This window comes from Phalacrocorax aristotelis, chromosome 5, assembly GCF_949628215.1.
Source record: "Phalacrocorax aristotelis chromosome 5, bGulAri2.1, whole genome shotgun sequence".
NCBI classification, from domain to species: Eukaryota; Metazoa; Chordata; class Aves; order Suliformes; family Phalacrocoracidae; genus Phalacrocorax; species Phalacrocorax aristotelis.
The window spans coordinates 22532039-22547165 of record NC_134280.1 but is presented as its reverse complement, the minus strand read 5'-3'; the positions used below and the strand labels follow the sequence as shown (position 1 = coordinate 22547165).

The 15127-nt window shown below is 41.9% G+C and overlaps 1 protein-coding gene across 2 annotated transcripts in view; it reads right to left on the bottom strand.

Annotated features, from left to right (window-relative positions):
• Positions 1–1189: 1189 nt before the first annotated feature.
• DHRS9 (dehydrogenase/reductase 9) overlaps positions 1190–15127 on the bottom strand; it is a 42385-nt gene continuing 28447 nt past the window's right edge. For both annotated transcript variants that reach the window (XM_075093384.1, XM_075093385.1), the window contains 4 exons: positions 10251–10607; positions 8343–8601; positions 7158–7321; positions 1190–6283 (listed from right to left, as the gene is read on the bottom strand). In XM_075093384.1, the coding sequence (XP_074949485.1) occupies positions 6057–6283; positions 7158–7321; positions 8343–8601; positions 10251–10578 (978 nt within the window). In that variant the 5' untranslated portion in view covers positions 10579–10607 and the 3' untranslated portion in view covers positions 1190–6056. The remainder of the gene's footprint in view (positions 6284–7157; positions 7322–8342; positions 8602–10250; positions 10608–15127) is intronic.

The following is a 15127-nucleotide window of genomic DNA, read 5'->3' as shown; positions in this document are numbered from 1 at the left end:
TATCTGGCCAGGATGCCTACTTGGCTCCTGTAAAAGCAACACCTGGGACTTCTCTGGTTAGTGTTAGTCCCTGTGTTTAGGTAGCAATAATTGGCACAGAAGCACTGTAAGACAAGGGGCTCTCGGGGCAACAGCTGAGAGGGCGGTACTGTGTGGAGCCCCTGCTGTTCCTCTCCCCCCTATCAGCTCTGAGCCAGTGTTCCTAAGACTGTTATCCCTAACCATCTAGTTCTCCCGGGGTACCAGTGCTCCTTCTCCAATAACACATGGACATTCGGTGCTGAGCACCATGGCTGGTTTTGGTCTGCTGGAACCTTCTGCCAGTATTTATTCTGCTAGATGATGTTATTGCTGCTAGAAGGAGTCTGGTGTCAGAATCAAAGGAAATAGTCTCAGTTAAAGCTTTCTTCCAAGAAAATTGTCTAGTTCTGTGAAAGTACAATGTTATGCAAAATATTTCTTGTTTGATAATTGTGGAGAACCAAAAAAACCCGCTTGTCTTCCAGGGCATATTGATTTTGAAATAGCTGCCTAGAGTGGCAAACAGTGTGTTTCCAGAGAAAATGTCAGCATGATATTTCAGGAGTATTGATATATCTTCATAAATATTGAATTCTGATTACTAATGTAGCCAGTAAATAGCTAAAGGCAAATTCTACTTTCCATTAAAACCTTGATATTTGCCCGGCAAATTGAGAACTCTTGGGATAGAGCTTGGCTTTTACGCCTAGACAAGTGCCATTACAAAAGCAATTGATTTTAGAGAAAAGCAGCATGACTACACCAAAAGCCCTTTAAGATCCTCAGATGACTGCAAAATACAGCACCCCTCTGCTTCTCTGCACTAAAGGAAGCTGAAACACATAGACCGTATTGAATGGGGGTGTTACTGTTTTATTCCCACAGCAAGTTTGCTTTGGTAGTTGTGCCAAAGAACCTCAGGTTGGGTGAGGTTTGGGTCTGGGTGTGCTTTGGATTTCTTCATCTGCCACTGTGCTGGGAGTGCAAACTTCCAGAAGTCAGTGCTCTGCAGTGGGTTAGAGTGACCTGCCAGGCATGCTAAGGAAGAACTGCCAAGGGGAAATTTATGGACTGGGGTTCTTCAGAAACAGCACTCGTGTAGCACTCAGTAGAAGTTTTATATGTATCAGACAGCTCTCTGACAGATCACCCAACAGTTCTCCAGAGTCTAGGAAGTACAAACTTTAATAATTGGTTACCCTGCCAGAGCTACAAAGCCCCCGGTCTTCAGTTAACAAATTGAACAAATACACAGGAACAAACACATCACATCTCCCACTCTTAGGTGAGCTATTCCTGCACATGCAGGGCTTTGTACTTTTGTTTCATGGAAAAGGAGTGCTTTTTTGTATGCTGTGTAAAAATGTCAGTGTGATTATACAGTTTGGTGCTCAACAGATAATTTAAGACCTTCATTAATACATCACCTTAAAAGAAATACATCTCCAAACTTTCCTACTCAGCATTTTGCAGGGAGATGAATGTAGTCTGGTACAATGGGGGCTGATTTCTTGGCATGATTGCATCTTTCCTTGTACAGCTTGCACTTCAGATTTTTACTACAGCATTGGTAACAAATGTGAAAGGTAAAAAGGAAAACAAAACCCTGTAAACTTCTAGGTGGCCGAAAAGAAAGGAGTAGAGAAAGATTCCAGCTGTTGGGAAGAACATTTCTGAGTTTGTGTTTTATTCAGACCCTGTAGGTGCTTAGATAAGCAACAACTGTTAAAATCATTCTAGAAGGGAAGGGACCGCATGTTCTCCTGTCTGCGCACTCAAAAACAAGTGCTTAATTTGTTCTCTTAACTATTCCGCAAATGCATGTAATGAGTACTGCTCAGTACAACAGTAGACAGGAGTTCTGGTTTTGTGCCGGTACTCACATTCTGAGGAGACATCTGCAAGCTCAGTCTGTGCCTCCAGGTGCTCACAAGTTGCCTTCACCAGGTATTTCCAGTGTCAGAACATAGAAACTGCCCAGGTCAAACTCAGAAGCTTGTGTACCAAGACCCACATAGTGATAGTTTCCATAAAAATCTCTGTAAATTCTGTGTCTAGTGGTGCTTTCTGATCGCTGTACATCAGCTGACAAGCACAGCCCCTCTCCCTGCTGTTGATAATGACTTGTGCTGTGATGATTCTACCTTAGGGACTTACTTGGTATTAATCTTCTATATATGCTCCATGCCTGCCTATCCTACCTATGTTGTATAAGCATTGCTGCCTATATATAGTAATCTACAGAGCCTGGGGGACTGTCAAGACTCATTAGGGAGAGCTAATCTGCTCAGCTGGGAAGGACTGATCTATGCTTTGCCTTGAAACCAGCCGGAGTCTTTCCATTGATTTGACAGGGTTTGTTTCAGACTTCCACCTTTTCTCCTGCATGTGAGTGAATTGTTATGGCTTAATCTTTTAAGATATATCCTTGTGCATGAAAACTTTCAGGGATTAAATTATTTTTCTAGTCCAGGGGCAGCTTTTTTGCACAAATCAATTGCCTGAGTAACTAAGCAATGTTTTTCAAATAAAAGCTCAAATTCTACAAACTGCAAACAGAAGCTCTACAGTTTGTTAGAGAAGACTCTAGCATATGACTGCAAGTCTACTTGTTTGTTTGCTACCTGGACCGGAGTCTGCTGGGCACCTCTGATCCAGGACTGAGTGCTACTGTGTAAACATGTAAGCAGAACTCCTTTTCCCCACTCTTCACACCTGCCCATTCATAGCACTGTGCAGTGCCAGGTGCTGCAGGAAGCAAGGAAGCTTGGGCAAAGACCTTTCTCAACAGCAGAATTAATGAATAAGGGTTTTTTAATTAAAATTGATTTGAAACTATCTGAATGGGAAGGAAATTAAAACTGGGAAAACCAAGCAAGGTGATAGGATGGAGCTGGAAGTTACCTGTCCCCATTCAGTTGAGCAGACCATGGCAATGGCAGCCTGTCCCAGACTGGCTGGTGATCCCTTTCTGGCTGCTCCCAGCAAGGAGCTGCAGGGTTGTTAGTTCATCCTCTGCTTGGAAGGCAGCTCTTCCTTCTCCAGTTTCCCTGCTCGTTTTGGCTTGGGCCTGGAAATTCTTGCTTCTTTTGCTACTGTGCCACACCAGTGGTTGTTACTGCACTTTCAGCACTCGTGACAGTCAGACATGTGCAGCTCGCTGCAGACTTGGCGATTCAACAGGTGTCTGGCAGAGATTTCCTCTTCAGCACAAGCCTGGCAGACATGCCTGATGGGCCTGCCTAGTCCTGTCTGGCCTGATTTAAACAACAGGCTCTACAGCGTGGTTGAAATGACAACAAAACAGCACTCTATCAGCAGGCAAAGCCTGTTGCAGGGGAATGTTTCTCCAGCAGTGTCAGCTCAGGAGTCCTGCTATTGTAGGTAGCAATCCTTTGCCACACAAGTGTAGGAGACAAAAACATAAAAGGAGTCTCTCTCTCTCTCCTGCTTATTTTTCTTCTCGCAAACTGCTTTTGAACTGTAGAAAATAATTTCCGAAAGCTGAATAGATGCTGCTTAGCATCTGGGAAAACATCAAAATGGGGAATTTGTCCAATAAGTTCCCTTTCTCACAGATGATCCTCCGACTTGCTTAGAGCACAGCATGTGAGGCAGCTTAACAGAAGAGAAACCTCATAAGCAAAATCTGAGCTCCATATGTAGCTTTCCATTAGAAAGCCTGGCATAAGAAAGTCTTTCATCTGCAGAAAGCAGCACCTGACTGTCTGATTTCTCATTGACTCCTTAGGTGTATTTCATGATGAAATCCCTGACTCCTAGAAGGTATGTGGAAAAATTACCCTGCTTGAATCATAACACTGGTGAAGGAAATTTGGTTCTCAAGTGAAAAGCAAGAAGCTAACGTTATTCCTGCTGGACAAGTGACGGCTTTGAAGCACACCTTTGTGTGCTGGTTCTAACAAGCTAATGGAAGCCAAGTCCTATGGGTGCAGCGCCCCAGGATGTTCTGACCTTGTAGAAGCCATGGGTCTTCCCCTGAACAAGTCCCTTCTAGTCCCTAAAAATATATGTCTAAATATTCACCTGCCTCATACATTCTTCTGAGCAGGACAGGTTTTGATAGCCATAGCAGAGCACACTGTAGTTTGCTCGGTTCCAGAAGTCACTGGTTTTTGTTGCTGGCATTTGAGTAAATGAGGTGTCTGGTTCCAGGAGAGAAAATGCTAGCAGAATTTGGCCCTTCATACAGTGAGAAGTAGTACATTGAGCAGCTGATATTTTTACTGCTGAAAAATTAGTTATTTTCTAATTTAAATAATATATTTACAGCTAGTGTGTCCTGTCCCAAAAGTTTGTATTTTCCTTTAAATGTTAACCTTCACAGTGCTAGTGTCTCACAGCAGCTGACACTATGCTTGTGGTCTGACAGGGACTGAATTAAACCAGCCAAACTGTTCTAACAGTAAGGATCAGAGTAGGGGGTGTCATTTTGTACTATCTTTTTTCTCCTGATCACTTTTGGCTGAGTAAACTTGGCGGGGTAGGGGGAAAGCTTTAGCTTCTGGAAAGGCTCTGTGTGAAATGACACCAGGGCTGTCTATCAAAAGACAAGATTCACATCCTTGGGCCCAATGCTGCCTGCTTTGTGGGAGCCAAGAATTTCACCCTCTGGCATGGGCCGATCTCTTGCCTGGAAAGCTAAGAGCTCACGCAGATTGGGACAGGGAAGCTACTAGCTCACCAGGCAGCCACAAAGCAGCCTTTGGATGAAATGTTAAGTAAAGAAAACTTGGGTTTCTGTCACTTTTATTATCAGAAAGGTGGTTTTAAAATAAAATCTGCTACAGCAATACCATCAACATCTCAGTAAGAGTAGCCATTTGAGAGGTATGCACCTCAAACTTGCTCTAGAAGGAATAACTTATTCAGATAATTGAATTATAAATCAAATGACCCTACTGAAGCCCAAGCATAAGCTGCACTGAGAAAAATAGAACTGATGTTTTGTAAGCTCCATAGAAACTAAATTGAAGACCAGCACTATTTGGATAGCCACTGGGTAACTTTCTCTTTAGCACAATCATGGCACAGCAAATTCACCAGCATGAGGAAAGCATTTGTTTCATCACTGAGTAGTTTCTATGGCAGTGGGAAATGGCTTCCAGACTCAATGTGGAGTCTCTGCAGTTCTCAGGCACTTTGCCATGATTAATTCCAGTGGAGATGGGTCTTACAGGCATTTGTGTCAGGAATTAAACAAGAGCAGCACCTCTCCACAGGAATTACTCAGCGTATCACAAAACATAGGGCTATTATTTTTATGCCAAGAAATAGCTCCCAGACTTGAAATCTTGCAAGCTCAATTTTTTTTTTTTTAGTAAAAAAATCCCCTTAGCTCTTCACTACCTTAATTACAGATATTAGGGCCCTGTAATTGGATCTACAGTCCACCTTTGTAGCTATGGATCCTTTACAACAGAGGGGTAGAGCTGGACTTCAGAGATTCTCAAGATTTAGCATGCTAATCAGGAAAATGCCTCACCTAAACCTTGTAAAGTCCTGTGAGTAGGAAGGGGTGTGAACCACAAGCAGCTCGACGACTTGGGCACTTTATTTTGCTCTCTCTCCACTTAGGACTGTACCAAGGACAGGCAACAACAGTTTCTGTGGCCTCAAAACTGAATAGGGGTGACTGCTAACAAAAGCAGTAGTAGGAAGAGGGTTTTCTGCCTGCCTTCCTAGTGTATATTGCAAGAGTTTGTTCCTCTGCCTGAGATGACTTAACTCTTTCTGCTGTAGGGACTTAAAGTCACATTCCCTATTTTCCTAGGATATTTTTGTCTTATGGATCTCTGAAAACTGGAGCCTTCAAGTATTCTCAAACTGAGCACTTTAAAGGAAAATGAAGTAATGTATCTTTTTAATAGTAGCAGATATTGGAGAAGTAGATGCATTTCTTACATTTATAGGGAATGAATGTGTATTTCATGTATAGTTTGGATCATGCTGATATAAAGGACAGAACTTATAGAATCAGCTTTGTCAGTGACGGGGGATATGTTGACAAATATTTACTTTGTATGGGAAACTGCAAGCTCTACTCTGTTCCGCATCAGTAGGAGGTCTTGTATAACTGTTGGCATTCTTGAGAGGGGATTCCAAAACAGCTTAGCATCCTGCCCAACAACATAATGGGCATGTGGATGGAGGCTTGTTAGGGCATGCTCCATGCACTGGACAACTGGCGAAATATCCTTGTTAAGACAGATCTTGGACAGCTTTTGTTTCTTTGCTGCATCTGTAAAGCTCAAAAAGAAGAAGATCATTTAGCGACAGCTAGGCAAGGTAACTTTTAACTCTTCCCCAACACTGATCTGTGCAATTTTACTGAAGAAATGGTATTTCTGGTTTCTCCCTACACAAGAATTTGTAGCAGTTTCTGAGGACAAAGTCCTCATCCAAAATGACCTTGTGATATAGTTAACCCCAAGAACAGTCTAGTTACCCTTAATTGTGGAACACTTATGGCAAAACCGAGCCGGTATGGTCTGAGGATAGGCAACCAGCGTTGACAGTAGCTCAGCATAAACATAACTATACAAGAGGCAAAGGGAAACAGAAATGATGTAGTTTTAATGAGTTTTTAGTAGTAAGGAAATTGCTTTGTGGAAAGTTGTGAAACACAATTTTAAATAAGACATTTGAGAGATAAGAAAGTCCAAGGATCAAAAGAAAAGCACCCCCTGTTTAAGCAGCCTTAGCAAGTGTCTCTCAGGCGGGTCCTGAATGGCTTCATCACCACTGGGACTAGCAGAAGCAAAGGGAATTTATCCCTATCTGATTACTAAACAAATAAAGAATAATGACAGAAAAACACATCGAGCACATCGATTACATCATCTGATAAATGTTTTTCTGTTTGGGAGTTTGCTCAAAAGATTCATGCCAACATGAATAATTAATCTTTAACTGAGATTTGAACAAAGCTTTCCAGAACAAGTCTTTTGTGCGAATAGTCATATTATGATGCAGAATAATTTGAAGAGTAACTTTTCACATCACAGTCTTTCCAAAAAGTCAGAATGATTAGAAGTTATAATGCTACTTTGCAAGGCTTTATCAGCAGGAAATGCATTGCTTCTTTTGACACACATGTCTGGAAGTTGTCTCACCTTTCTGAAAATACTCTTCTCCATATTGCTTTTTAATATCAGGGGGAAGCTTATTCCAAATAACCTCCTTCTCCTCCAAAATCTTTGCTGGATTGGATAAAGATGTTTTGAACAGTCCAGGTTGAATGCAACAAACCTTAACTCCAAAAGCTTTCATATCTCTCCTGCAAAGACAGCCCAATGATTTAACCGCATTAGACATTATTATTAATATTGTGGGATTTTTTTTTTCTGTACTAACACTTTTATTTCTGTATTTACATGGCACACCAGGACACAAATACTGTGAGGTTTGTTCATGGTTGTGAACTTCCAGCTTGTTATCCCTAAATGAGAGAGGCATGAACTATCTTACCTGCTTCCCCAAATGAATGCATGGGCAGTGACTGTGCTGTAGGTGGCATAGTGTATTTCACAACCTAGTTCACCTTGCAGTAGCTCATTAGTTATCTGACTTGTCTCTAACACTGGCTGGCTGCCTAAATGCAAGTATGTAGGGCCATTTTACATGTCTTGGGGAATGTCTTTCGACCTCTGGCTGATGCTCCAGATTGGTATGGTTCCTTCTGGCCCCATGTCATAGCTGTCACCCCTTTGTGAGTGTCCCGGTATCTAAAATGGCACTATGTATTTAAGGACACAAATTGCTCCCTGTCTTTGCTACAAGAAGAAGCCATGATAGTCCCCAGGATTAGTTTTCAATTTTCTCTAGATCCCTCTAATGATTGGTATAATTAAGAGAACAAAGCTTAGACAAAAGTTACTACCACGTATTTTTTCTGTATGGGTGGCTGCTGGAAGTTTCTAGGTGCACTTTTCAATTAGCAGAATTAGGTTCATATTGCAAAGACATCTCGGTTCCCTTGGGTGGAACTTCCTCTGCAGTAAGGACTCTGTGTACACTAAGATAGGTTAGTTGTGAATCTACGAGTACCAACTATGCTGCAATAATACTTGAGGACAGCTTGTGTGCCCAGCAGGCTTTATACTATTTCAAAAGTGGCATAATCTGTGTTGAGCAAAAGAACTTTTAAGAAGAATTAGTCCAAAACATCTAATGTTTTTCAATTTCACACCAAGTGCCAGGATTGTAAATCAGCTCCTCTTTTGCATGTGCCAGTTTTTAGTTAGTATATGAGCCGTAGGAAAAAAAAAAGTGGTTTTTCCTCATAGTGAGTGTTATACCTTAAGCTGTCATTAAATCCTTCTACCCCAAACTTTGAAGGAAAATAGCCTCCACCACTGAATGCTAGGCGACCTCCAACACTGGACACATTTACAATCCTTCCCTTTGCTTTTTTTATCAAGGGAAGCATATTTAATGTAACATTTATGAGTCCAATTAAATTGACTTCAATTGGTTCTCTGAAGTGCTCAATATCCAGCCAGTCTGTAGGAGCAGATAGCCCCATAATCCCAGCATTATTGACAAGTCCCCAGAGACCTGTAGGGAAAAAAAGACGACAGTCAGGAAACAAATTTTTACTGATTGTGTCAGATTAATTGAACTGGGTGAGACTTCACTGAAAATCAGTGAGGGACCAAGAAGGCAATGAAGATTTGGAGGAATTGCTTGAGAATGTCCTGCAGTATTCAGCTTTATTTTCAGTGTCCAGGTTTTATCACCATGCTTTCCACCACCCTTTGCATAGTCTTCCCCCTGCTGCAACATTTTGGGCAGGGGATAGTGTTGGCTTTTTGTGGGAGAAGGGGCAGTAAAGGAAGGCCAGGTATGGCAAAGAGCAACTATACTGGGTGACAGGAAATGTGTAAGAAATAGAGCTGATCCTTGGTACAGGTAGAATGTCCTGAGATACAGGTAAATGTGCCCTGGTTCTGAGATGGGTGAGGTGCCAGGACAATAAAGAACAGCTCTTGATAACAAAAAAAAATTTAAAAATCCTTCTCAAAGTCTTGAAAACAAGATGAGAACGGTGTGATAGAGAAGGCTTTCACTATTCTTTTTCCCTGTGCCGAGATTTTTGTAGCAGAGAACATATGCCTCACATTGACTGACATGCCCCAACTGGAAATGGGAAGGATTTTTTTTTAAATTAACAGTCAGCTCCAAAAAATGAGGTGGAGGCAGGGAAAAACCATTAGATTTGAAAAACATTGCTGACTCCTCAGAATAAGTAGGGAAAAAATACAAAAAATGTAAAACCAGTTCTTCTCTTGTATCAGCTGTTAGAGTTGTGTGAATGAATACTTTTGCTGCTTTGACCTTACTCATAGTTTTTCTTGGGGGAAAAAATCACTTTTGGCCTGAAACCAAGCACAGTTTCAATAAAAGCAATTTGGCAAGTTATAAGCGATTTTATGAGGAGATGAAAGGTCATATTGAAGTTGGAATTTAGCATTAAGTAATTGGTACTATGACACATCATAAGAGACCCAAAGTGAGCAGAAGCCAGCCCATAGGATCTTGGGCCTTTGTAAACTCTACTGCAAGACCACTCCTACTGAAATCAATTAGTATCAGTAACAGCAGCAGCATCTTGTCTTCCACAACTTGTTGGGTCAGAGATATAGGATTTTTCTGTTTTTCAGATGGTCTGCAAGCAATATTCCAAAATAATTATATGCAGATTTATTCCATAGAGTTCATTTGTAATTTTTGCTTTTGAATGAGTGATTACTTACAAGTAATTTATTACATGTATTCAATTTTTAACATAAAAACTCTTTAAGCTTGTTGGGTGGAATGTATTTAATTTGTTCCCTAGCCAGGTAACACAGCATGGGAAGTGCTGAGCACTCATGCCATAACTCAGATATGCATGTGAATGCAAACAGTCCCAACGAAGGTTCCAGGAACTGGATTCCTGTTCTGACAATCATGTATTGATAAGCCGGACTTTTTGAGCACACTCCCAAATATTTAACTACCACTAGCTACATGTATAAAGCACCCCTCTAGTGAGGTATTCTTCCATGTTTCTGGAAGGTGACAAGACATCCACATACCCTTGTCAAACATCAGTTAAAATAAGCTGTGAGCGTGGCATGGTATTTTTAGGGAAACTCTATTGCCTCCCTCCCGCGCCCCTTTGTTGTTTGTTTTTTTTTAAGACAAGACATCATGGCACTCACCGTCTGACTGAACTTCAGCTTTGACCCATGCAGCCACTTTCTTAATCCTGTCTGAATCTCTCACATCTAGCAGCACTGTCTGAAGCTGCTTCGAGGTCACAGCTTTTAGCTCTTTAGCTCCTGTTTCAGTCAGACAGCCGGCAATAACACGGAATCCCTTTTTATCAAAAATCTTTGCTGCCATATTTCCGAATCCTGTGTCACATCCAGTGATGAATATATATTTTCCTGTGAGATTTGTAACCTTCATCCTGTCTCTTGCTGTCCAATGCCACCACAGAGAGATGGTGCCAATGATACCAAGAAAGAGTAATATGTAGAAAAACATTTTTACTGAAGTCTTCTGGACACGTTCTCCTGAAATTAAAAAACAAAACAAAACAGAAAAACCGTTGCTAATTTGTAAGGGTTTGTTAGCTGGTTGGGTTTTTACCTTTTTTTTCTTGAGTTGGCTAACTGAAACTATTCAGAGAAGCAGGCACAATTCAGAGCAGTGGCCTCCTTATGCTAAAATAAACAAAAAAACCCCAACCCTTCCTTGAGCAGAAATGAAAACTGGAGGTATATTGTAATAAGGTTACAAACAGTAATGCATGTTACGTTACTCCTGCCAGGTCAATAAACTCCCACTGAACATATCTGGGAGAGACACTAACTAGAAAAGAGTAGCAAAAATTAAATATTTGCATGGAAACCAACAGAAATGTCTGAATTTAGTGTCAGTTCATAGAAAATTAAAGAGCAAGACTGGGGTCAACTGGCAACAAAAGGTCAAGCAAGATCAGCAGGACCCAGAACCTTTCTTGTTACTGTGGATACTTTAGTAATGCTAGCCAGGAAAAATTATTTACTTTATTTTACTAAAACCTTTGGTTGTCAGTGCCAGACTATCAAGAAAGAGGGTAGAAAGTACTGCCACTTTGCCTCTCAAGAAATAAATTCCCACCAGATAGGCTGTGGGAGTGTGCATGGGGAAGCATAGGGAAGGATGGTGCAGTTTGGAGCACGTCACCTGCCGAGTGAAGCTCAGGCAGTGTGCAGTACTGCAAAATATGTTTGAGAAGAGCCTGCATATCTGGGATTATACTCCATTTGACTTAATAGTGAATTTATTAGCAACTATTGATGATGGTTGAAATTCCACTTAGAGAAAACGATTCAGTTATACTTCTTCATGAGCGCTCATGGCCCGGAAAACAGGAGGTACCTAATGCAGTTGATTAGAAAAGTAATTCTAAATAGACGTTAACAGATTACAAATCTGTTTAGAGATTGCTTACAGACAATCCAACTCTGCAGGGCAAGATGCAATGAAGTTGCATTTACTATGGCCAAATTCTCCTCTGGCAAAACTTAATTTAAAAGAAAATTGCAAACACCTGACATGTTTTTAAGCATCATGATAGGAACAAGAACACTTGTTTTTATTTTCTGCACATCGAACTGCTTTCTGCTCTGACATGGGAGATTCAATACATCTCCATTTTTACTGCAAGCCCCATGGCTGCTCATGGTGCTTGTTTACTTAAATATGTATGCTGGTGAAATGCACCTTCTTGTGCTGGCTGGAAGTTACCCAGGGTGTTGCTAAAGCTGTAATGCAGAGATGCTAGTTTTTGTTGCTTAACTTCCTTTGCAGCATCAGTAATGAAGAAAATATGAAGAAGTGATTAGGTAACTGCCCTCTCCGCATAGTATTTCATGGTTCCTTTCTTAAGACAAGGGAATTTTTCTCTCGGCATATGTACACATGCATAGCAGACTCAGCACAGTGGCTGCCTTTCCTTCTCCTGTGACCCTTACTAAAATTACCATTCTTTTTATAAAATCCCTTGCTCTGCTTGGAGTTGCCATAATCCATTGCAGCCTTCCTTCGTCTGCAGCTGTAAAACAGTCTGGGCAGTCCCTAGCTGTTACACATCAGAGCCAGGGCTAGGCTTGCTCCTGGAGGCTATGAGGACACCTGCCCTCCTTGGCACAGAGACACTGTTTCCCTGCCACTGCTGCCCTCCCACACCTACCTGCCACCAGACTTCAGCCACGCTGGACAGCTGCACCTCGTGCATGCTAAAGCTTGTGCAGGATCTGGCTACAGCACCAAACTGGGGGACCAGGGACGGAGAAGGTTTGAGAAGAGCCCCTCTAGTAGATGTGTTTCATCACGCCCTACTTCCACTATAACGTAGATATAAAATAAAACTAGTAAATTAAAATAAATAAAATAGTTTTGGCCTGATCTGTAAACTCTTTAAAAATGAAAACAAAAGCCAATTTAACAAGACTGAGGAAAAAAGGCTCACCTAGGCCTGTTTTTGCCATGGCAATGGACACAGCTACAAACATGGGACTTGGACAATCAGAGTTAACTTCTGGTCCCTGTGATCTTTAATCAGTGGGTAGTGGGACTTTATATCAAACTTATAAAGTGCTAAAATGGCAAGGTTTTCAGTTAGAGTGCTTTGTACGGGCTGTGTTTCCAACTTCAGCCTGCCAGAGGACTGACAGGTCCAGCACCTGCCCAAAGTGGCCCACCTTTGCAGTGTAAAGATCTACCTCCAATTTTTTTATAGGGGACACAAACCTAAAAAGAAAAAACCTAAAGGGCTCATAAAGAAAAAGATGTATTTTTCTCTAGTTTCCAGGGTGGAGAGTGATAAAAGGCACTCAGTCAGAAGCCCCAAAGGCATTTGAGTTTAGGGATTTGAGAGTGGTTGGGGTAGCAGAGGTGCAGGGCACAGGCAGGCTTACGTGGATGTGCCATCTTCTGATAGGAACAGGCGAGGTGACTGAGGGGCTGGCTGTCCAGAGGGTGGGCAAACACTCTGAGAGATGTCTTTTTGAAAGAATTTAAAAATTTTAATATGTTGAGGCTGTTAATTTTGTTATGAAAATTATAGTTTGCATTTAAAATTTACAGGGGTTGTTTTGTTTTGGTTTTTAAAAGTGTTGTTGCTATCTCTGATACTTATTGCACAATGCAAAAGTGTTTGGAATGGAGAAGAAATCCTTACCGGCTACCAGATTTGGGTATGATTAACAGGATAAGTGAGTGCGTGACCTGCTTCTGGTACTTTCCAAGAGCAGATGGTTAGAGGCTAACTATAGAAAAAAGGTGAGTAACTAGAGGTAAGTCCCATGCTTCCTACCTCCCAGCCTGCCTGCTGGACCCACTCCAGATGGAAATTTGCAGTTTCAGTGTAGCATATTTTTGTGACCAAGAAATAAATATACCATGACTTAGTATCTCTGATCGTGATTTAGACCGTGGGAGAAGAAATAAGTTTGTTTCTTGCTTTGTGCTAGCCTCCCACCTGGAGATATCTGCTCCCAACGATCACCGACTTGGACTTTTTACTTTCCATAACAAGAGAAAGTCACAGAAATGTCCCCATTGTGCCCCAAGGTACTTTCCATATTTCACTGTAAGGAGCATACCTGCTATTCCCCATTTCAGTATGAAGAATGATAGAATCATTTAGATTGGAAAAGACCTTTAAGATCATCAAGTCTAATGGTTAACCTAGCAAAGCCAAGTCCACCAATAAACCATGTTCCTAAGTACCGCATCTACATGTCTTTTAAATACCTCTAGGGACAGTGACTCAACCACTTCCCTGGGCTGCCTGTTCCAATGCCTGACAACCCTTTCAGTGTAGAAATATTCGCTAGTATCCAGTCTAAATCTCCCCTGGTGCAACTTGAGGCCATTTCCTCTTGTCCTATTGCTTGTTACTTGGGAGAAGAGGCCAACACCCACCTCACTACAACCTCCTTTCAGGTAGTTGTAGAGAGCAATAAGGTCTCCCCTCAGCTTCCTCTTCTCCAGGCTAAACAGCCCCAGTTCCCTCAGCTGCTCCTCATTAAGACTTGTTCTGCAGACCCTTCACCAGCTTTGTTGCCCTTCTCTGGACACACTCCAGCAGCTTGATGTCCTTCCTGTAGTGAGGGGCCCAAAACTGAACACAATATTCAAGGTGCGGCCTCACCAGTGCCGAGTACAGGGGCACGATCACTTCCCTGCTCCTGCTGGCCTCACTATTGCTGATGCAAGCCAGGATGCTGTTGGCCTCCTTGCCCACCTGGGCACACTGCTGGCTCGTGTTCAGCCGGCTGTCAACCAACACCCCCAGGTCTTTTTCCTCCAGGCAGCTCTCCAGCCACTCCTCCCCAAGCCTGTAGTGTTGCATGGGGTTGCTGTGACCCAAGTGCAGGACCCAGCACTTGTTGAGTCTCATACAATTGGCTTGGTCCATCGATCCAGCCTGTTCAGATCCCTCTGCAGCACCTTGCTACCCTCAAGCAGATCAGCACTCCTGACCAACTTGGTGTTGTCTGCAGACTTACTGAGAGTACACTCGATCTTCTTGTCCAGATCATTGGTAAAGATATTAACCAGAACTGGCCCAAAAGTGTCGTTTGATTTCCAAAAAAAAAAAGGAAATTGGCTTCTTATCAATGAACAGCTTTTTGCTTGCAACACAACTGATAAAACCCAGCCATCAAAAAAGGATATCTTGCTCTTAGATGCAACAAGGGGGTTTCTGTGTAGAACACTTACTAAAGATCTTTGGAAAGGACAGTAACTCTTTCAAAAGTCATGCTGCATTGAATGAGATAATGTACATATATACCTCATGGGACTGACATAATTCTATTTTTTATAGTATAAGTTGAAAAATCAGTAAGGTCAGTGTAAAATTCACTTTGCGTTATATGAAATGAATACTAAGTCATGTTTGTATAACTCCTGTGGTGCCAAGAAAAGAATGAAGACATAGCATGTGGATACTTGCCAACCTGACCAATTGTGAGTGTGTACTGGCCTCTCCTGCAGCTTCCCACTCCTCCAGTCTTTGCCCTGATCAGAGTTCCACAGA